The sequence below is a fragment of the Amaranthus tricolor genome, chromosome 2 (genome assembly GCF_026212465.1).
Source record: "Amaranthus tricolor cultivar Red isolate AtriRed21 chromosome 2, ASM2621246v1, whole genome shotgun sequence".
Taxonomy (NCBI): Eukaryota; Viridiplantae; Streptophyta; class Magnoliopsida; order Caryophyllales; family Amaranthaceae; genus Amaranthus; species Amaranthus tricolor.
In genome coordinates, this window is record NC_080048.1 from 7,386,460 (window position 1) to 7,408,087 (window position 21,628).

Sequence of the window (21,628 nt, forward strand, 5' to 3'; positions counted from 1 at the left end):
TAAAAATAGTAATAAATATATCAATTTAATTATTTCATGTGGCAAACCTTTGTGTAGATGTCACGTGAAATTTTCCAATCATTTTAGTTAATTATATGATTGTCTGTCTAATTTTTTTAAAAAATATTTTTCTTAATATATATTAGGGAGTTGATATTTATCTTTTTTCCTTATTTTGTTAAATAAAATTTTACTATTTTATTTCAATCAATATATCAATATAGAAAATGAATAAAATTCACTTTACCTCATTTACTCTAAATAAATATAACAATAAATATATCAATTTGATTATTGCATATGGCAAACCATTATAAAGATGACATGTAAAATTTTCTAATCATTTATAGTTAATTGTTTAATACGATTAGAATTGTTTGAAATTAACCTATTAAAATTACATTAACTTTTTATTACCATTTTTATTCAAACTCTTTTATTACATTAAGGATCAATTACCAACTACATATTTGAAGCTTAGTCATTTTAGAATTAACAGTCATGAAGTTTTTTATTTACAAACAACAACCTTTAAATTATCAAACACGATGTCGATACAGCCACCTTACCGGATGACCTGCTAAATAACCGTTGACTATGTTCGATGACCTTTAATTTTCAATTAAAGTTATTAATCTATCCTAATTACTCAATTACCCCCAATTAAACATTCTTCCCCAACCTCTCTCTGCCCTTTCCCGATCAACACCATTCTCCCACCCCAACACCACAACCACCACCACCATTGAAACCCCTTCTTTAATAACAACCCCTTTAAAAGTCATTACCCCTTCAACCACGGCGTCAAAGTAATGTCGACCATTGTCACCCAAATCCAAACGAGTACAAACTCTAATACCCAATTTAACCTCTGAACATCTGAACCCTCCAATTGCAAACACAACGGTCGAAAATGTCAAAGGAATTTGAACTTTCGTCATAATCGATGAAATTAGTGGCATAAAACCGGATATCTTCATCATTAGGAAATTCCACAAACTTAACGATCAAAGGGTGGTATGATGTGTGGGTAAAGAAGCAAAAATGATTGGAGCAATCATTCCAATTCAGACTAGTGAACACTCCATAAAGATGAACAGTTTCAAAGGAACACAAGAGGACAAACAAAACCTTTGCAGCCCCAACAATGACAATAATCATTGGGTAAATGATTCCCAATTGTTGAAGAAAATAAAGAAATTAATTTGAAGGATATCAATGCAGAAGATCAAGTCTCACTGATATTGCGAAAAGCTGGATAAGCGATTCTCAAAAAGTGGAAGTGAATACTGATAATATGTTTAGGGTATAGTATTTGCAGGAATTTCAAATCTTCTTTCTCTCTGCTTTTGTAGCAATTTTACCTCCTTTAAAGCTAACCTGCTCAAATCAATACTCGTAAGTTTGTAAATTCAGCAGTGTGTGTTTTTAGGGTTTGTAGAAAATTTGGAGGAAAATCGGTGGCGAATAGGTAAGATGAGAAGGAGATTAGTGGTAAGAGATTATATATGGTGGGTTGGTTGGAGAACATAGAATTTTTGTCATATTTTAAGGGGGCTATTGGTGATGGTAATGGTGTTGGGGTGAGAGAATAATAGTGATTGGAGAAATGTAGAGAGAGGTTGGAAAGAAGGGTTTAATTAGGGGTAATTTGTTAATTAGGTTAGATTAATAAATTTAATTAAAAGTTAAATATCATTTAGTATAGTCAACGGTCAATTAGCAAGTCATCCGATGAAATGGCTATATCGATGTCATATTTGATAATTTAAAGGCTGTTATTTGTAAAAAGAAACTTCAAAACTTTTTATTCTAAAATACTTAAACAATAACACTGTAATTAATAATTAATCCTTACATTAATTTTTTTTATTATTTTCATTCCGATCATTTAATAACGATTCATTCCTTTGGATACCGACAGGCGACAATGGCGCTATTGCTCTAGCAATCAGAGTTGCAAAACTTGCAATGGTAAATTTGCAATCATCCCACACCCAATTTCCTCTGAAATTGTTGTGTTGCTTGTGTCAATTTTACAATTAAACCTACTTCTAATTGTTTCATTCCTTTTTTTCACCTAAATTTTGTTGTTGTAATCTATAATCCATTTAATATTTCCCCAATTTTGATTCCCTCACAACTTTAGGGTTTTTTTTTTTTTTTCTTTTTTTTTTTTTTTTCTTATTCTTTTCTCTATCCTCACTCTCCCATATCTTCGTTTTTTTCCGAAGGTGTAAGGAGACTGGTTGCAATTTTATCATTGTTTCAATCCAGAGAGATTCTGGCAAGATCTACGGGATTTGGGATTTCATCGATTTAAATCTGCGGTTTGACATTTCCAATTGCGATTTGGCCCTTTTGGGTTCTTTCAAATTGATGTATACCCATATTTTTATTTCTGCCAATTATATCACATTTTGGTATTGAAGATCAAATTTGAAGATATACCCACCTTGTTTTGTTCCAGTTTGGCGGTATTTAGAGGTTTAGATCGTGAACGTAAATTTATGATATTGAATTAAAGGAAAATAAAACCAATTTCGAAGATGGCGTCTGCTCAAGTTATATCCAATCCAGCAGTTTCATCTCGTAAAAAGAAGGATTTGGAAGCTGGTAGAAGAAGGGTATGAGTTTGACCTTAATTTTTGGTTTTAATTGCAATTTTAAACTTCTGCTTGTAGCAGTAGTTATTTTTCACTTTGATTTTGTAATTTTTATGAATCTAACAAATGCGTAAGCTAGGAGCTAATTTAAACCAAGAAAGTGTTGATTATGTGGCTTGAATCTAACAAATGACAAACAATAACACCAAATTTAATGAAGTTTTTCAATTGGGCTACATCCTCCACCTTAGCCGATGTGTTGTATTTTGTCTTTTTAAGAATAATTGAGCAAGTAGCTTAAGCAAATACTTGAAAGGTTTACATTAACGAAGATAGTAGGTGAGGGGATAAGTAGAGGGAGAGATAATTCCAAGACTTATTAGCATGGAAGAATTGGAAATATACATACATAAAGCTCAAGCCTTAGTTTCGCTTAATGTTACATCAACAACAATGTCCATTTATAATATAGGTAACTAGAGTAATAGAGGAAAGGCAATGTGATGCTTCACATGCTTCATGTCCAATGCCCAATGTTGTTCCAAATGCTATAAGATAAAGTGTCAAACATCTTTACTTATCAAGGCTTAACCACATTAACGTCTTGGACACTCAATCTTTGCTTCAACAACTCCCAAGGCTCTATCAACAAAGTAGCCATACAATGATTTCTTGACCATAAAGCATGTGTCCAAGAATGTGATCCAATGACAACACTCTTCTCTTTGGTATTGTCATGGGATCCTCTTATGCTCAAAGGTTTCAAACAAAAGAGTCTAAAACTACATTTGTCTTAAGTCACATTTCTGATGCAAGTAATATGAAATGTAACAAGGATAATTTTCACGGTGAATCTAATGCTAGGTAGATGCCAACATTGATTTATAGGCACATGCAAAACTAGGACCATATGTGAGGAGGGCCAAACTTTTCATATTAATATCATAAAAGAATTTAGGTGAGGGTTGTTTAAAGGTTTAAAGGTCAAAGGTTTCATCTAATAGGATACAAGAGGAAAAATCTGAAAATTTTAACACAATGGGTAGCTACTAAGTGAAGTACATATTGCCCTTGTTATAAGGTTTTATGGCCGATTAACACCCGAAAATGCCTATCAAGTGAGGTACCCTTGTTACATAGATCAAAGTCTCATTGGTAAGATATGTGGAATGGATAATTTAGGTGGATCATGATTAAGGCGGAGTAAAGGTTTTTGACTTGAAGGAGATAATTGGTTATCAATGTAATGCTTTTTGTTGATGATTAAGCTATGAAAATTTTCAGTTAATTATGAGTATTGAGTGTTTTGGATCTAAATGTTTCTGATGATGTTAACTTCTAAGTAGAGTATTTTTCTCTAGTTGGTGGTGTTTATAGTGTTGAACTTGGCAAGAGTTATTATTGAGATTGTTGATTATAACGAAGAATATTGATAGATAGATTCATTGAGTTGAGTACCTATGATGTTATGATGTAGTCTGCTTGGTTGATGCAATGTGTTGGTTATGATTTGAATTGAGTAGTGAAGGAATGAGCCATGGATGTGCAGCTTGTCAAGGTTTTTATTCCTTGACTTTGGAATATGTCATGTGAACAAGGAAGGAGGCCATTTGCACATTTTGGATGATGCATTGTCATGGTTGAAGAGTTAGATTTCTAAATCATATGGCATATGGACTGTGAAGCACTCACCTCTTTGCGCATTGGGGCAATGTGGTTGATGCATTGTGGTGATTATGGTTTAAGTTGAATAGTGAAGGAATGAGCCGTGGATGTGCAACTTGTCAATGTTTTTATACTTTGACTTTGGAATATGTCAGTGAACAAGGAAGGAGGCAATTTGCACATTTTGGATGATGCATTATCATGGTTGAAGAGTTAGATTTTTAAATGATGTGGCATATGGATTGTGAAGCATTCGCCTCTCTGCGCTTTGGGGCTTCTGTTTTGCTTGTGCACGATAACTTTGCTTCTCACTAAGTCATCCCTATATTTTCTTTGGTTGATGTACTATGTGAAGGAGACTATTCTAGGTTTGCAGTCTTTCTATGCCTCCATTAGCTAGTGGCCGTTAATAGGCTTTAGTAATGGTCTTTTTGTTCTTGCTGCCAGAGATGCTTATTGTTGAGTATTCCCCATGTTAATTTGGGAGCTCTGGTAGCTTTACCTTCAGATCTTGTGTTTGATCAATAACTCAGTTTAATAAATCTATTTCTGGAAAATTTAAATGACTCTAGTCTGTCGCCTGAATTATTTGGCTTTGGGTGGTTGCTGTTTACACCTTATTCTTTCCTTTACCTGTTTGGTCAGAAGTGGAGGTATCTTTTCTTTTGCTGGGTAAGGGAGACGAACGGGGCAATAAGTATTAAGGAGCTATGTTACCCTGTGAAGTCGTTGCACAACATTTTCGAAAGAGCAAGGAGAACATGTGGACTTATGCAAATAAAGCTTCTGGTCTTCCTCACCAATTTTGTCCCTCCTCTCTCCTACACCCCCACATCCTTTCCGTTAACATCATGACTGCCCCCCATCTCCTACTGTGGTCATCCAAGGCTAAACTCTTTTACTTTTTGGGCTTTCTGACTGCAGCGACATCTCTTTTCTTCTGTAAGCGAATGTCAGCAGAGGGTAGTTATGTGGTGCATTTTTCAGCAATTAAGTGCCATGACTTTATGTTAGAAAACCATTATCAAGAGGGGACCAGGGATGATAGTGTTAGGGCCCCACGTGAAGGGACTCCATGCCCGTGCTCTTAGAGATGCCATGGGTAATTGTTGTAATGCTGTTCTGAAATGATGTTACTTTTGTTGTTGTTTACTTTATAATGTGTTAACTGATAACTATCTCACAAAACCCTATTTTAGCTGTTCAATTTCATATTTGTATTTGAAATCTGAAGATGTTTGATGGGAATTTCAAAAATTTTCTCTAATATCTTCTGTTTCCTGATTTCCTTAGCTCGAAGAGTTTAGAAAGAAGAAAGCCGCGGCTAAAAAGGCAGTCTCAAGTAGCCAACTTAGTTTAGAGGATACTACACCACATGGTAAACATACATCAGAAAATGAGAAATCTTCAGTTCTTGATTCTGCCAATGCTCTTACTGATGATAACTCTAGTGCAGTCACTGGAGCTCCTGGTTTTTCTGACCATAATGACAAATCACATAATTTTTCTCATTATAATGGGTCTGAATCTGTTCCTCGTGCACATGTTGATAGTAAGAGTGATGATTTGGGTTCATCTGATTTTCGTGAAAAGATGCCACAACAAGCACTCAGCCATGAGATTCCAGACATAAAGTACCAAACAGACTCCAACTTTTCTCTACAAACAGAGGACAGTTTTGGTTACCTTGGCACTGATACTGGCAAAGGTAGATATGCAGATGTAATATCAAGTAGATCTAGTGCTTCTCAAGGTTACAGTAAAACTGATTTTCACTTTAAACTATATGGATTCGGAAAAGACATTTCGAATACAAATGTGAGCACCAATGATGTTCCTGCAAAAGCCTATGCCGAGGGACTTGTTACCAATTTATTACATCAGGAGTCAGGTCAGTATAGTAGTTGAGCTACATCTTATCTGACAGAGAACAAGTGATTTATAATTTAGTGTGTCATATAACATTTTTTGTGCTTAATGCAGATCCTGTGCAGTTGAGTAATTTGCCTGTATCTACTACAGAGCTCGATCATGGCCATCTGGACTTGAAGAATCATTTTACATTAGGGTCAGTAGAGAGAAAACCTAATGTAGTGGGAGATTTTGAAAATCAAAAAATATCTGAACCACATTCGGTAGGCTTCAACTCTAATGTCGATGGTTTGTTTAATGGTCCATCATATTCAGCTGCAGCTGAATCATATCCCCAAAGATCTCGTCCTTCGTTCCTTGATATTATTAGAATTAAAGACTCTTCTGTATCTGGTCATTCTTTTGTTGATAAAGACAAGCTTACAAACTCGGAGTTTCCCAGTGGCAATGTTGCTGCACCATCTTCTTTACACATTCCATCTATAGAATCTTCACCTGTTGATCTCCTTTCAGCTCCACTATCTTCAAATCCTAGTGATGCTTTCATTAGCAATGTGTCAAAGGGACACTTATCATATGGGCACAGCCTGGAAAGTAAGCTGGAATTTACTTTACCAAAACAAAATGAAGATTTTGCAGCTTTGGAGCAGGTATTTCATCATCTCTATATTGCTTGCCCATCGATCATGATCTTGTTTATCTGACGTTTTTTCTCTTCTTTGGCATTGAGAAATCATTTGTATTATCTTCATGGTAAATTCAGAAAGATGTGAAGATTTCCTTGAAGCCATTTATATATATCACAAAGAAAATTCACGCTATATATTGCTGTGCGCTTCGATGGAGCCAGATTTTTAGTTTTTTGGTTTCGAAGTATAATAGACAGTAGTAAGATGACCCATTTAATCATATGTGCTTCTTATGTACGTAAAGTTTTAATTTTTTTTTTTTTTTTTGCAATCAAAGGCCAATCAGAATTAACCCATAGGTAATGTTCTAATATTTTACACCTCCTACCTCTCTAAATCATGCCTAGGCAAGAGCCCATTTACAGTCTTACAGACATTAGGTTAATGGAATGTTGTTCTTGTACTTATTCAGTTCTGGAGTTTTATTTTTCTTGAATGTGATAACAATTATATCAAACTGTAAATCCCTTAAGATGTGGCTGATTGGCTTTGTGCCTGAAAGATCTATATTTACTGTTTCTTTTGCATCTGACTGCAGCACATTGAAGATTTGACACAAGAGAAGTTCTCTTTGCAACGCACATTGGAGGCTTCTAAGGTTTTAGCAGAGTCGTTGGCTGCTGAGAATTCTTCCTTGACAGAAAGCTACAATCAGCAGGTTCTTGTTTTCTGTTAATTACATGTACTCATGTATTAGCTTTCATGTGATTATTGTTGATTGAGAATGCTTGCCCTTTCTTTTATGGGGGAGATGAGGGTGTACAGAGTTTTGTTATTTATTACTTTATTGCTTTGTTTGCTGACCATGAGCTTTGTTTCTATATCTCAAAAGAGTCAAGACTCAATCTACTTGTTAATTAATGTGTGTTTGAATTCGATATGGATAATAGATGGTGATTTATTTTTGTAATAATTCTTTCTTAGTTAAAATAGCAGATATTGTACTTTCACTGATTGAAGGGAAACTCTTGTTTCAGAGCAGAGGTGCCTAATATTGGCAACTTGTCTGCCTTGCACCTTTAGGTTGTTTTAGTAGATTCTCATATTGAATCTTCATAAAGCACTCTAGGCCATATAAGGCTAAGTCCTTGGAGGTCAAGTATGTAAGGTGAAGAACGTTGTTTAGTTTTTTTATATTGTTTTGAAACAAACAGTTTTCCTTAGATTGAGTCGTTAATCGAGTTCACTGGACATTGTACTTTGTAGTTACTTTATTTGATGCCAACTTGGTCCATTAATCTTTACAGATTTTTGTCATTCCAAGTTAGTATCCAGTTTGACGTGCTACTAACTATGAGCATGTGGTAGTGGTTTTATTTCCACATGTTTTGCTACATGCACTGTGATGGTTTCCAACTTAATTCTTTTGTCTTTTCCAGGCAAGCTTAGTGAACCAGTTAAAGGATGAGATGGAAAGCTTGCAGGCTGAGATCAAGTCCCGGTTGGTTAGTGTCATTATCCTTGTTTGTCAGTATTAACAATCCTTTGACATTAATTGTTCTTTATAATTGAGAGGTCTTGGAAAAACTTTTCAAGCTTGTTAAAGCAAATTTTTGGTTTGCTTCGGAAATAATCATCTAATGCTCTAGTTCTGTGCCAATACCAAATACTAATTGTTGAAAATGAAAAGAATTGAAGGAAAACACTACCGCAAATTGCATCGTCTTACTTCTACTTTCTATTATGAAAGTTATTAAAGGATGTATTATTATTCTGTACTGTATGATTTTCATCTCTAACAATACCCTTGTATGATTTCTATTTTAACTTTGATGTTGATGGAATTTATTCGAGTGCATTTTGATAGAAATTGACTACTTACAAGATTTGTGCATTAAACTTGAACCAAGTATCTGAAAAAAGAAGAGTCAAATCAATAACATGCTTCTTTTGCTCCTGATGCATGGTTGCTCTCACTCCTATATTTTAGCTATTTTAATTCTGTCATCTTGGTGCAGTAGGTTGAGCTTGAGTCTATCAAGGCTGAATATATGAATGCACAACTTGAGTGTAATGCTGCTGATGAGCGGGCAAAGCTTTTGGCTTCCGAAGTTATTAGCTTGGAGGAAAAGGTGATCATTTTTACTTCATATTCTGTATTTCTTGCGTCTGTTCGAGTTGATTTAAAGCCTTTATCTTTATTTTATGTTATGAAGAACAATATTTTGAAAACAGGATTGCGATGCTCTTATAGCTTCAATATGTCAATTTTGTGCTGAAATTGTCGTATTGAGTATGTATTGTACTTACATCTTGTAGGCCCTTAGGCTAAGATCTAATGAGTTGAAGTTGGAGAGGGAATTGGAGAACTCAAGTGCTGAAATTGCTTCCTACAAGTACGTATATTTTTTTGTGTTGTTCTGAATATGATATTTCTATGCTGTTTTGCTCATTCCATTTTATATGATCTTCAATTGCTGGATTATACTTTACGTAGGTGTTCTGGTAATTTTCCATTTAATTTTGCAAGAAATCTTGGTTTTGATGTGCTTTCTAACTGCTTTATTAAGAGTCTTTTTTTTTTGTTTCCCTGCAGTCTTCACTCAAGTGTTAATATTTAAATATTGATTTGAGTCATTTGACTATAAAACTGATGATAATCTCAGTAGCTATGCAGTTGCCATAGGAGTTTTACAATTTTTTTAAAAGCTCTATTGGATAGAGTATGTAAGACATACAGCCCCAGGATATGTTATATATTATCACAACCCCTCACATGAGAGTCCTTTGGGCAAGAGGTGTTGATGCAAACATGCTCTTCTCATATTTGGTGTTAAATATTCAACTCTAAATGGGGTGAGGGGGAATGAGATTCAAATCTGTAGCCCTTTTGTCACATTGACTTTGATACCATGCCATTGCCAAGGAGCCAATATGTAAACATCTTTAAGCCAAATGTTTTTTATATCTTGTGACTTTTACTTATAAGTTGGATGACAAACTTTAGTTTAAAGTAGAGGTAGATGTAATGCCTCAAAATTTTATGAAAATCTAAATTTCAGATCTTAGTTTCCAAAATATATATATATATTTATTTATTTAAATGTTTTTAGACGATGTTAACAAAATTAACATTTTCAAGTTTCAACTTTATTAATGAAATTTTGCATGTGGTCAAACTTTGTACAAAATTTTAACTTCATTCATCCTAATTGTGAACAAAATTTTTTGAAATTAAATACTGGACAATTCTTGCCCTAGTTTCTAGCTATAAATTCTAGAAATTTCTTTCTTTATTTCAGGCCATAATTGTATCAATCAAAGGCTGTATTCCTAAATTAAATCAAACATTCTACACTATATATATAAGTGGACCTCATTACTCTAATCTTACACAAATCGCTTTTCTCTCAAACAGTTGGAATGAAACCTACACTTTAAAACGATTTCTGTTTTTGAGTAGAAGAAAGAAAAACCTTCTTTGAATTCATGGAGAATCACATCCTTCATCTTTTTTCTTTCTTTTCTTCTTTCTTCTTCCTTTTTCCGTTTCCTTTTTATTGTGAACAAAGCATTTCTCTTCTCTTTCTTTTATTTTTCCGAAAAGAAAGAATAAATAATAAAGATTAAGAAATGTAAATGAAATCATGATTTCCAATCCAAATATATGTTTTTTTTTAAACTTTCACTTTTAAGTTTTGCTATTTCTAATGTATATATTTTTATATGTTTTTCTCACATTAAAACTATCTTATAGATAATATTTTTTGAAGGGGAGGGAATAAAGATTTGTGTGTTGTCATTTTAAATATTTGATGTGAAGGAGTTCTTCTCTCTTTTTTCCCTCCTTCCATTTCCCTCCCCTCCCCTTTCAAAGGAATCGAGTCCCTTCTATCCGAATATAGCATAACAGTTTCATATCCATTATAGTAAATGACAATTTTATTTCTCAAAATATATTAGGTAAGATATTGTGGTGTCTATGATTTGAGTTGAACAATTAGTTTTCAATTATGAAGGGAAGAAGAGAAGAATCTAGATCAAAGTGTAGGTATTTTTTTGAAATTGAAAAAATATTGACATTTCTCCTTTGTCTTTGTTATGCATTATCCATGCATTTTTGCATTAACTAAGGATCATTTGGGTAAATGTTATGCTAGCATTGAAGTTATAAAATTTGTGGATCTTGCAAGGTGGAGTTAAGTTATTCGACATGGGCATTGATTCTCCTTGATTGTGTAGATGTTATGTTTGATTTTTAAAGCTTTAAGGCTCCTACATTTTGTGTATATATAATATTTTGATTTGGAACTTTTATGTGCTTCAAGGATACAGTTTTTCCGTCCTAAATTTTTTTGAGATTCATTATATCTTAGTGACTCTTTCTATCTGATTTTATCAAATAGCAGTTGACTTGTAACACCCTTAAATTTGAATTAAATCCTTTTAACTTAGAAAAATATGTTGGAACATCTTATGCTCAATCCTTAAGAGTGTTATAGAAAAATAATGTAAGGCTAAGGAAAATTAATCACCACTTTATTACATTAAAAATACACTCCAAAAATATCTAATAACCAAATCACTCATTGACTTAATATCCAAATATCTAACAACTATTATAATAATAAGAATGTTAGTGCAAGTGCCAAAACTCATGACTTTGAACATAATATCGAACATGCCGTATCATGTACTTTGGAGAATGACTTTGAGGATGTGTCGAGTTGCGATGTTTTAAGGTATGAAATGATCCATGAGGTGCTTAACATGGAGCCAATGAAGTTTCACTAAGGGGCGGAACGATGCCTTGAACGAGGCAAGGCATAGGATTAAGGTTGCTCGAACAAGACAGCATGGAAAGACAAGTCAAAAGTGGGTTGAAGAATTGTGCGTTCGAGTAGATCAGGTGCTCGTTTGAGTACAGTGTGCTGCATCAAATCAAATCAGTAGGTTCTAGAGTGGGTGCTCGTTCGAGCACTCTGCATAGGATGTTGTTTCTAGTCTTTTGAGATACGGTTGAGGCATTGAAAGGTTGCTTGTTTCCTTGTTTAATGCTAAATTTATTGTTATGTTTATAGTGTGATGTTAATTGTGTGTTAATGGTGAGTTGATAGGGAGTTCTAGAATGATGTATTCTTCCTCTATAAAAGGATACATCATTCATAGAATCAAAACATCACAAACAACACAAATTGAGTGAGGGCTAGTTCATTTGTAAGAAACTTGAGTGTGTTTTTTTTTTGAATTAGTATTGTGATCTTGAGAGGTTCTCAAATAGGGAGGGTTATTTATACATTGTATTGTTGAATCCAATTATTAATAAAACCATTGTTGAGGGGAAGGTATCTAATATACCTTATACAATCGTTGTTCATTCTTATACTGTTTTTGTGTGCTATTCTCATCTTGTGATTCATTAGTATAACCTCTTGAGGCTTTCATTTCAAAAAACAATTAGATATCCAATTATCTAACTACCTATATTTGAATTATATTAATGGACAAAAATTGTGATGGGTCAATTGGTAAGCTAAGTGAGAAAGATGCAGAGGCAACATTAGCATCAAGAGGGTGTAAACTAGGTTGAAGTAAGACAGAGTATATAAAATGTCTCTTTGCTACAAATGATCACACCATAGATGTTTGTAAGCTAAAGGAAAAGCTCCCACCAACTAAGTGTTTCACGTACTTTGGATTATTTTTCACACAAATGACGACATGGATCTTGATTTAAAGCATTGGGTGTAGTATATGTGACTCAAATGTAGAACTGCAATTGGAATGTTTTTCGAAAGAGGTGTGCCACTAAGTGTAAAAGTTATAGTGCTTAAACCAACACTAAATTGGTCCAAATGTTGGACTCTAAAAAGATATCATTGTGGATGATGAGACTTGTCAGTGGATGAGTGGACTTGTCTTAAACATAATGAAGGGTCATTGAGGCATAGATATTGAAGGCAATGATAGAAAATATTTTAGGTTGGATTGATTATCTTCCAAGAAGACCAAATTAATGGAAGTTTGGGATTTTGAGAAGCTTAAAAGATAAAGAGATAAGCCGAAGATGACTTGGATAACAAGAGTGCAAAATAATATGAAAATTGCAAGTTCTATGAGAATATGACAAAAAATATAAATGAATTAAGGAGAGTTTATGCAAATGATCATTGGAATCATATTAGTATTAGTTTGGACGAATTAAATATAATGATTCTTGCTGTCAATCTTTTTCGTTGATATATATTGGTTCATATAGCCAATCTGTATGTTCAAGTTAAGACTTTGTCGTTGTTATTCCTTTCAATATAGTTCTAGGTTAATATAGGGGTATTCTTTTGAAGCTTGCATGCATTGATTTTGGACTATGTGCTTAGCTTGCTATATCCGTGTCCGTATGATACGACGTGGGTGCTGACATCGCTCACTTTACCACTGGATCTCGATTGGATTCGATCTTCCTAGCCAATATTTGTTTCGATTCAAATCACCTAGATTCACGATTTATTTCATGAAATCAACGATACCAAAAAGACAGAATACAAAGAAAAAAGAATTAAAGAGAAAAGAAAATAGAAGAGAAAAGAGAACAGGAACAAGGAGATGAAGATAAAAATTTACCTCGTGGTGTTTCAAATTGCAATTGAAGGAGCATTCGTGAAGTTTGATTAGAGATAAAAAGGGAGGCATAGGGAACATTGTGATTAGGGTTCGAAAATAAAATGCAGGTTTTGTAGTCAGTCAGTAAGTTTAGGGTCTAATTCAGCTAAAGGTGGTTTTCGTCCAAACAAAATAATTCAGAGTACTTTTCATGTATTTATTTTTTATTTTAACTAATTATTATCATTATCACCTAGTAATACTAATCTGTTAAGATTTATTTGAAAAAAAGCTTCAACAAATCAAGCAATACGAATCATGAACCTATAAATTGTAGCAAACAACCCAACCAAACGAAAGAAATTAGTCGACTAATGAATTGTGAACCCTAATCCATACATATATCAATGCGAATTGCAAAGCATGTGACATTGGCCGACACTAACCTTTGGAGAGAAAGTGGAATACAAGGAGAGGAGTGTGAGTGAGAAAGTCAAAAGTTTTTGTTGATTTTTAATGTTCCAACCCTTGAAATTTAGGGGGACGAGAGCTCTAGAAACTTTGATACATCATAGTCATGGAGAAATGGAGCATAAAGTCATTTCTATTGAGTGTTTTTTACCTCTTGTAGAGATGGAGTTTGAAGCATAGAGTGTCTTGATTTTTATTATCTTTTATCATGGGAAAGTTTAGAGGAAATGGAGAAGCCAAAAAGGCATATGCATAAAGATAAAGGAGGGAGAAGATCACTGAGCACAAAGGCATTAGCACCGAGATTAAAAGAGAGAGAAAATCAGATAAAAGCAGATACTGTATTTATTTGTTGGATTGGCAGCTGTACTTTTAGGTTTCTTGGTAAATGCCCATTTTAAAAACCTGTTTTACTTGTATTCGATATTCATTAGTTATCTGATTAATTTTATTTTACAAAATTGTGTGTTCTATACTTTTATTAATATGTTTTGATTAAACTGTTTCATCAAAAAGAAAATTTAATACACAAGTCCAAATTTTGGATTTGGACTCTGATTAATATTGTATATCTGTTGTCTTGTGTCTAGTAAGAATCATAAAGTTGTTTGGCAATAAACTTTCTTGTTTTACTGTCTTCCTTGTAACTGACTGCTGGGTTGACCGTGATGCAAAAACTGGCTGATTAATTTTCCCAACCCAGCATTACTTTTCCATTAGTTTTTTTTTTTTTTTTTTTTTTTTTTCTTTTTTTTTTTTATTAGTTTAAAGAATGTTGATCCCTCCCCCCCTTCCCTCTTCTTGTCAAGTCCTTAATCTGATTTTTATTGATAAGGAGTCTCTAATCTGATGTTTGTCATTGTTGGTTATGCAGGAAGAAAATGTCTAGCCTTGACAAAGAGCGTCAGGATTTGCTGCAGACTATTGATGCATTACAAGAAGGTATGCAGTTATCACTAATGAAGTTTTGCATTTTTGCTCATAGACCAAGGAGCTTACTTGGATCTGAAAAAGTTTGTTGGTACAAACACTTATATATGTATAATTTTTGGATGGCAAAGGTCTGCAATCATTACAAAATAATTAATATTTACTGTTACTTGAAGAGTGTGGATTGATTCTAAATCTTTCTTGTGTAACATTGTTGATTTATAGTATGGAAAGTATTGGGGAAGTTTATGTTTTTCAGAGTTTGAAAAACAGTTTCTTTTAGAGTACTCACTGATAGATAGCTCAGTGAAATATTTCCTGTTATTTGATAAATCACTTTGGTGAGTGAAAACTGATAACATTCCAGTATTCTTTGAATATAGCGTGTGTAACATTCTGTCACCCATCTGCAAATTTATATCTGATCAGTTCCATTATTTAGGTTTGTTCCGTGCTTCATTTGACTGTTAATGTGTTATTTATGCAGAGAAAAAGTTGTTGCAGTCTAAATTGCGAAGAGCTTCTGCTAGTGGAATTCCAGTAAATCTTAATAATGGACATACAACGAAAGATGCATCTACTTCCACCAATGATTTAGGTATTTGTGATACAGAGCCTCGTTGCATGTTTCTATTTGGGCTTTGATTTCACTTCAGCAGATTAATTTTTGCGTGTTTAAGTAGAAAGATTTTCTTGTATATCAATTTTTTCTTGAGGACCTACTGTGGGAGCAAACTGATTAGCAAATAGCAAAAGTTGAGACTCTTGCTAGCGTTGTGTGTTTCTTTTCTTCAGTGATGCATGTTTATCTCTAGTGTGCTCATGGTTCTTATCTTTTCTGCCTCTTGTTCTATGTAGCAACATTTTATTGTTTATAGGTTTAGTTGGCCTCTATGTTACCTGGGATCGCAACTCAGATCGTCGGCGGCAACGGTCCTGTTTGCTATGGTCAGGGCTTTCTTAACCTCTAAATAGTAGGTCTCTTGAGAGACCATCTCTTTGAGAGACGACTCCCAAAGCCCAATCCAATTCGTTTTTAAAAAAAAATTATACCAAACTTCCTTCAGAATACGCACATGCATTTCACAAAACACCTACTGCAATTTTTAGTAGGTATTTTGAACTGGTTTTAGTAGGTATTTTTGCATACTGAAATAGGCATTTTAACAATTGTTTAGTAAACATTTGAAATAACTATAGTAAGTATTTTTGTGTTTCAAAGCATATGTTGTTTCCTATTAAATTAGGCATTTTGAACAGTTGATGTAGGCATTTTGAACTAGTTATAGTAAGTATTTTTGCATACTGAAGTAGACATAAACATCTACAACACATAACATGAGCTTCTATACCAAATAACCAAAACACCTACAACACATAACATTAACTCCTACAATACATGACATAAATACCCGCAACAAATAACCTAACACCTATAGCACATAACAAAAACACCTACAACTAATAACCTAAACACCTATAGCTCATAACCTAAACCCTTACAGGAAATAACCTAAAAATATCTATAGCACATACACGTACTTGACGTATTCTAAATACCTACTTGAGGTATCCCAAAACCCTACAGAGTAAGCATGCAAATACACTACATTTTCTGTTTTTTAATTTTTAAAAAATATAATGGGCCGGCCCATTAAAGACGGGCTCTTTGAGAAACCGTCTCTCACAACAATTAGTGACATTTGAAACTCAAACACAGAGAAATGAAAAGAGAAATTATTTCTTTTATTTTAAGTTGTAACAAAATATAATATAAACTAAATTATATCTACGTTTCCTAATGCTTCAGAAACTCTAAACCAACGTTTCTCGTTTTGGTTTTCATTTTCGTGTCTCGTGTCGGATTGAATTTCGTTTCGGGTAACAATTTTCAGAATTATATCCCTGCTTTATTCACTTGTATTGCCTCTGTTCTAGGTCATGAATCTATCGGAGATAGCTTTGCACATGCTTCATCAAACTTGCAAATGCCTGATAATATGGACAATTCGCTGCTTTTCCACAATAGTTTTTCTGGTCATGAAGATTTTTCTATGAGTATTCCTCTGGATCAAGTGCAAATGATTCAAAATATCAATTCACTAATTACTGAGGTACTTGGTCACTTTTATTTATTTTTTTTGGGTGCTAAAAATCGTGTCTCCAACTGTGGAAGTTTTGGTTGTAGATAACATCAGAAAAAGAAGAGTTGATGCAAGCTTTGATTGCTGAAGTCTCAACAAGTACCAAGCTGAAGGTATTTAGATTGTGAATGGCGTTAATAGATTTGTCATATTATGCGTTTGATCTTCAGTTAGTAAATATGTTTTCGTGAGTTCGAGTTTGTATTAGCTTGAACCAAACACGAAAGTTATGTTGCTTGCTTATTCGCTAATTGTTTTTTAAAACACGAGGTGTCACATACCATATCTTTGTTCTTTAATCTATCTTTGCATTTTCCTAATCTTGGAATCACCTGTTGCTAGTTCTGTTTCTATTTTCTGTCAATATGTAAAGAAATCCTCCAGTTGTATACATCATTTCACTTTTAAGTAGTTTTCACTTGATCCATATATATTTCAAATTAACAATTTACAATTGCGATTTCTGCGAAACAAGAAGCACCATTATGATATGTTGCGTCCACAGCATCGTGATTGTTAATGCAATCGTGATGACATCTGCTACTTTTTTCTATCTTCCAAAACCAAGAAATCTCATTCGACGTAAATCTCCAATTTTCGAGGGCTCCTGTCAAGTTTCTCCAGTGATGCTTAATAAGTTTTTAAAAGATATTTATAACCTGTTTTTTTATCATGTGTTAGGTTTCAAAAAGCTATAGTAACCTTTAATTTTAGGGTAATGATATAGATTGCGTTTTTTTTTTGTGCTATAACAATTTTTTATTATTTTAATAAAAATTAAAAAAATGTTGTAGTTGAGAAAAACGCCACCCTTTAATAGCATGTACACTTTGAAATTGGTTTTTAGCTTTTGCCACTTTAGCTCTCATGATCCTGCCATATATATATATATATATATATATATATATATATATATATAGGGTCAAGTTCCAGTGATAACCAAACTTATATGAGAACCGTGAGAACCAAAATCTCCGATAAAAATGTGTTACTTTTTCACAGAAAAGGTGTTATTATCATCATCATCATCCAACCCAGTATATCCCGCTCATAGAATAAAACTATGGACAGGGTCTGGGGAGGGAAGGACGGCGGCAACTCATACCCATAGAGGAGAGCGCGGCCAAAGGAGTCCCCCGGCTCAAGAAAAGGTGTTACTTTTGCTCAAAAAAATATTACTTTTGTTTTTTGAAAAATCTGGTACTTTTAGCAAAAAAGTGTTACTTTCAGAAAAAAAATATAAATACAAAGTAACACGTTTTTTTGAAAAAGTAACACCTTTTTATATAAAAAGTAACACTTTTTTGTAAGTTATTTTCAGAATTTCTTTCTTAAAGTAACACTTATTTGCCTAAAAGTATCATTTTGTTTTTTCAAAAAAAAGTAACACTTTTTTACCTAAAAGTAACACCTTTGTAGTTATCAGACAGAAAGGTTCTCACGGTTCTCATATAAGGATGGTTCTCACTTGAACTTCTTCCTATATATATATACACATTAAGTAAGGTCATAAGGTGTACCTTACCTGCATTTCAGACCGGTTCAAGGGATATCACTTGGTTTCGGTCATTAGTGGTACACCAACAGCATCACCCTGTTGCTCTGCATCACCGCACCACATTAAGTAATATTTGCTGCAACTGGCATAAACACTTTCCAGGGCCTTCAAGTGTCTTTATTGCTTAAAATGGTAGCGGTCGCCTGTTTTCCCCACAAAAACTTCTGTCAAGAATACCTGAATTCGGTTACAATATTATGCTTCAGAAACTGAATGCTACCGTTTGTGAAATGTGGGTTGCCATGGTGGTCTGCAACTGTGCACTGAACTATTTACTCGTCAGTAAGAAACTTAGGTAAACTAAGAGAGGTGTAACCCTTTACTATAAGAAACTATATAAATCAGTTAAACGTTAAGTTGTAAAGCATGCACGTGTTGTTTGTGAAAGTGTAGATCATTCATTTTGATGTGTTATTGCGAAGCTGATGCTTACACCTGCACTCTCGAGTCGCAAAATTCTTGTGCTTAATATGTTACTTATTTTTGTAGGAAGTGAACAAAGATTTATCACAGAAACTTGAAATTCAGACTCAGAGACTGGAGCTTTTGACTTCCCAAAACATGGCGAGTGAAAATATTGCTACCAAGCAGGCAACTGGTTCTCATATTGTGCGTGAAAAAGTTGCATATGCTGATGAAGGCGATGAGGTACCTCTTTTGCGCAATATGTATATTCATCTGTTTGTGTTAGTCATAGGGAAACCAATTGGCTTAGGGAACTTGACACTTGTATGAGTCTTCATGTTGAGCGTTATTTGAGGTCACTTAGTGACCTTTAAAACCGCCTTTCTATTCTTAGATGGTATCTTTCCTTGCACTTTTTTTGTGGGGAGTGTGGGGATGGATTCTGGTTCCTGTTCCAGACTGCATTCTGTTTATATAGACAAAATGAGGGTAAAGGGAAACACTTTAAAAGGTTAAGGTCAGGACTTGAGTATTTGTAAAGGGTAAGACTTCAAAAGGAAAAAAGGTAGGAGAGCTTAGTAAGGAGTCATAAAAATATTTAAGCTAAGGATAGCTTATTTACATTCTATTGGGAGGACTTGTGAGTCACAAAACACTTGATGTAACGGTTTGTTCTTTACACTATGTTTGGATGGAAGGAAATGGAGGAAAAGGAAGGGAAAGGATTTGGAGGGTTGAGGGATCTCTTGTTTGGATAACAAAATGAGAGGGAAGAGATTTGGAGGGGAGGGATTTGGAGGGATTGGATGGATGATATTTGTTAAGGTATTAATCTTTCTAAAGTTGGAAAGATTAGGCTACCCTCATCTCCCTTCCCCCTTCCCTTCCCCTCCCTCCTAAACAAACAAGTACTTTCCTTCCATTTCTCTTCCCTTCCTTTCCCTCTCCTCCCTTCCCCTTCCTTTCCTTTCTTTTCTCTCCAAAGTTGCTATCCAAACATAGTGTTAGTGAACAATGGATTGTAAGAGTGAATTTGGCCTTATCCTCTGATATGAATTGACAAGGAGATGTGCAGATTAAGTTGAGATGATGGTATGTATTTAGTTTAATTACAGGAAAACACAGAATAGAAGATGAGTTATTAAGCATCCATGTGGCACAGTTCTCTGATAAGAAAACAAACAAACTATAATTCACATCACAATCACCTGCTGATTGTTCCTCTCTAATCTTCCCTATTGACTGACTTCTAATGCCTTTTCCCTTCTAAATGTATAAATAAGCTACTTTCTAACTGACTTTCAGTGTGTGTGTGTTGGGGGGGGGGGGGAGGGTGGTTTAGTTGGTGGACCTTGGCCTTCAAATTGCCCAAAAAATTGACCCTGTACTGGGACTTTGAAATTTTGTTACTAATCAACATAGGTTAGTAATTAGCAACCCTCTTGAGATGCATCAGAAAATAAGTCAATCTATCTTTGATTTTCTAATAAATTCTTTGACCGGCTTACATGGTAATATTTGTATACAATTTTATTGATATCCCATTTGTTATGTACTCCCCAGTCCCCCCTTAAGTTGTTTGAACTTTTTTATTAGTTTGTTTCCAGTTGATGTTTACATTCCACTTTATTCCATTTTTTTCATTGATAGTTACTCCATTCCATTCATCCTAAGTGTCCTATTTCCTTATTGGGTCAAGTCACCCTAAATGTCTCATTTCTATTTTGGGTATGTTAACTTTACTAATTTATCCTTTTCACACCTTTTACACTAACTAATTCCAACTTTACCCCTATCAAAATTTTAAAACACTACACTCTTTCTCTTTCACATGTGGTCCCATTTGACCCCCTAAGGTGAAAAGTCAAATGAAACACTTTGAGTGAATAGGAGGGAGTATCTATTACTGTTACTCGACACCCCATTTTTACCACTTTGGTCCCTACGAAAGTGTCCCAATGTTTGTAAATATCAACTGGTAATGAAACGGAGAGAGTATTTGTTTTCACCAATTTGTACTTGCGAATTAGCAACTCTAGAAATTTACAAATTTATATAAAAGCTTAGCTTGATGGTGTGTCATATCTTTTTATAATATGCATTCATACAATTTTTTTTTTTATAATTTCAAATTTGCTATAAATTAATGCAAATACATATTTGGAATATTGGAAAACTATTAGTAAGGCAGAATATAGAATAATGACACGAATGATGGAGCAGAATAGAATATGTAGAAGGTTATAGTGACACTTTGATGTTTAAGTAGTTTGGCTGTTTGGTTGGATAGAACAAGAAATTTTCTGACCTTTTTTATGTCTTTCATCAGGTGGTAGAACGAGTGCTTGGATGGATAATGAAGCTATTTCCAGGAGGACCGGCAAAACGAAGGACCAGCAGACTCTAAGTTTAGTGCAGAGCTTGAATCATTCATTGGCCATACATACTTGATAATCATAATCATATTTTGAAGGAACATATTTAGTTGATAAAAGAACTGTATATTGTGTGATTCGAGGGAAAACGAATTGAAAAGGAGCCACAATTTCGTAGCCAACGATAGGTTGTTTAGACAATCCAAGTACCATTTATTTTGAAACTGGACAATAATCAATTTCTTCTCTTTGTATCTGTGCTTTCTACTGAAGGGAGTTTTATTGACAAATACGTGTGAATGCCGATCATATTGAAATCTTTGTTCATTTTTTTGTTTGAAAAGTCTCGTCTGAGTTGCTGGCGCGTTCTGCA

The 21,628-nt window shown here is 34.0% G+C and overlaps 1 protein-coding gene across 3 annotated transcripts; it reads left to right on the forward strand.

Moving 5' to 3' along the window:
* Positions 1-1,831: 1,831 nt before the first annotated feature.
* LOC130803966 (protein BLISTER-like) lies at positions 1,832-21,598 on the forward strand. Of its 3 annotated transcripts, none has more exons than XM_057668233.1 (14): positions 1,832-2,381; positions 2,471-2,627; positions 5,565-6,162; positions 6,255-6,793; positions 7,371-7,490; positions 8,212-8,277; positions 8,794-8,904; positions 9,092-9,168; positions 14,718-14,785; positions 15,261-15,371; positions 16,712-16,887; positions 16,962-17,030; positions 18,965-19,123; positions 21,210-21,598. In XM_057668233.1, the coding sequence occupies exons 2-14, from the start codon at positions 2,550-2,552 to the stop codon at positions 21,285-21,287; spliced, it is 2,250 nt and encodes a 749-aa protein (XP_057524216.1). In that variant the 5' UTR covers positions 1,832-2,381; positions 2,471-2,549; the 3' UTR covers positions 21,288-21,598. The 3 variants fall into 3 exon arrangements, with proteins under 3 accessions (XP_057524216.1, XP_057524208.1, XP_057524198.1); XM_057668225.1 differs by having other exon boundaries at positions 1,832-1,974; positions 2,235-2,627; XM_057668215.1 differs by having other exon boundaries at positions 1,832-2,627.
* Positions 21,599-21,628: the final 30 nt, after the last annotated feature.

Bases quoted from the DNA above. Each gene is read 5' to 3' on its own strand.
- LOC130803966 (XM_057668215.1), top strand. From the start codon at position 2,550: ATGGCGTCTGCTCAAGTTATATCCAATCCAGCAGTTTCATCTCGTAAA. The intron at 2,628-5,564 runs GTATGAGTTTGA...TGATTTCCTTAG, and splicing joins TGGAAGCTGGTAGAAGAAGG to CTCGAAGAGTTTAGAAAGAA. The intron at 15,372-16,711 runs GTATTTGTGATA...CCTCTGTTCTAG, and splicing joins TACTTCCACCAATGATTTAG to GTCATGAATCTATCGGAGAT.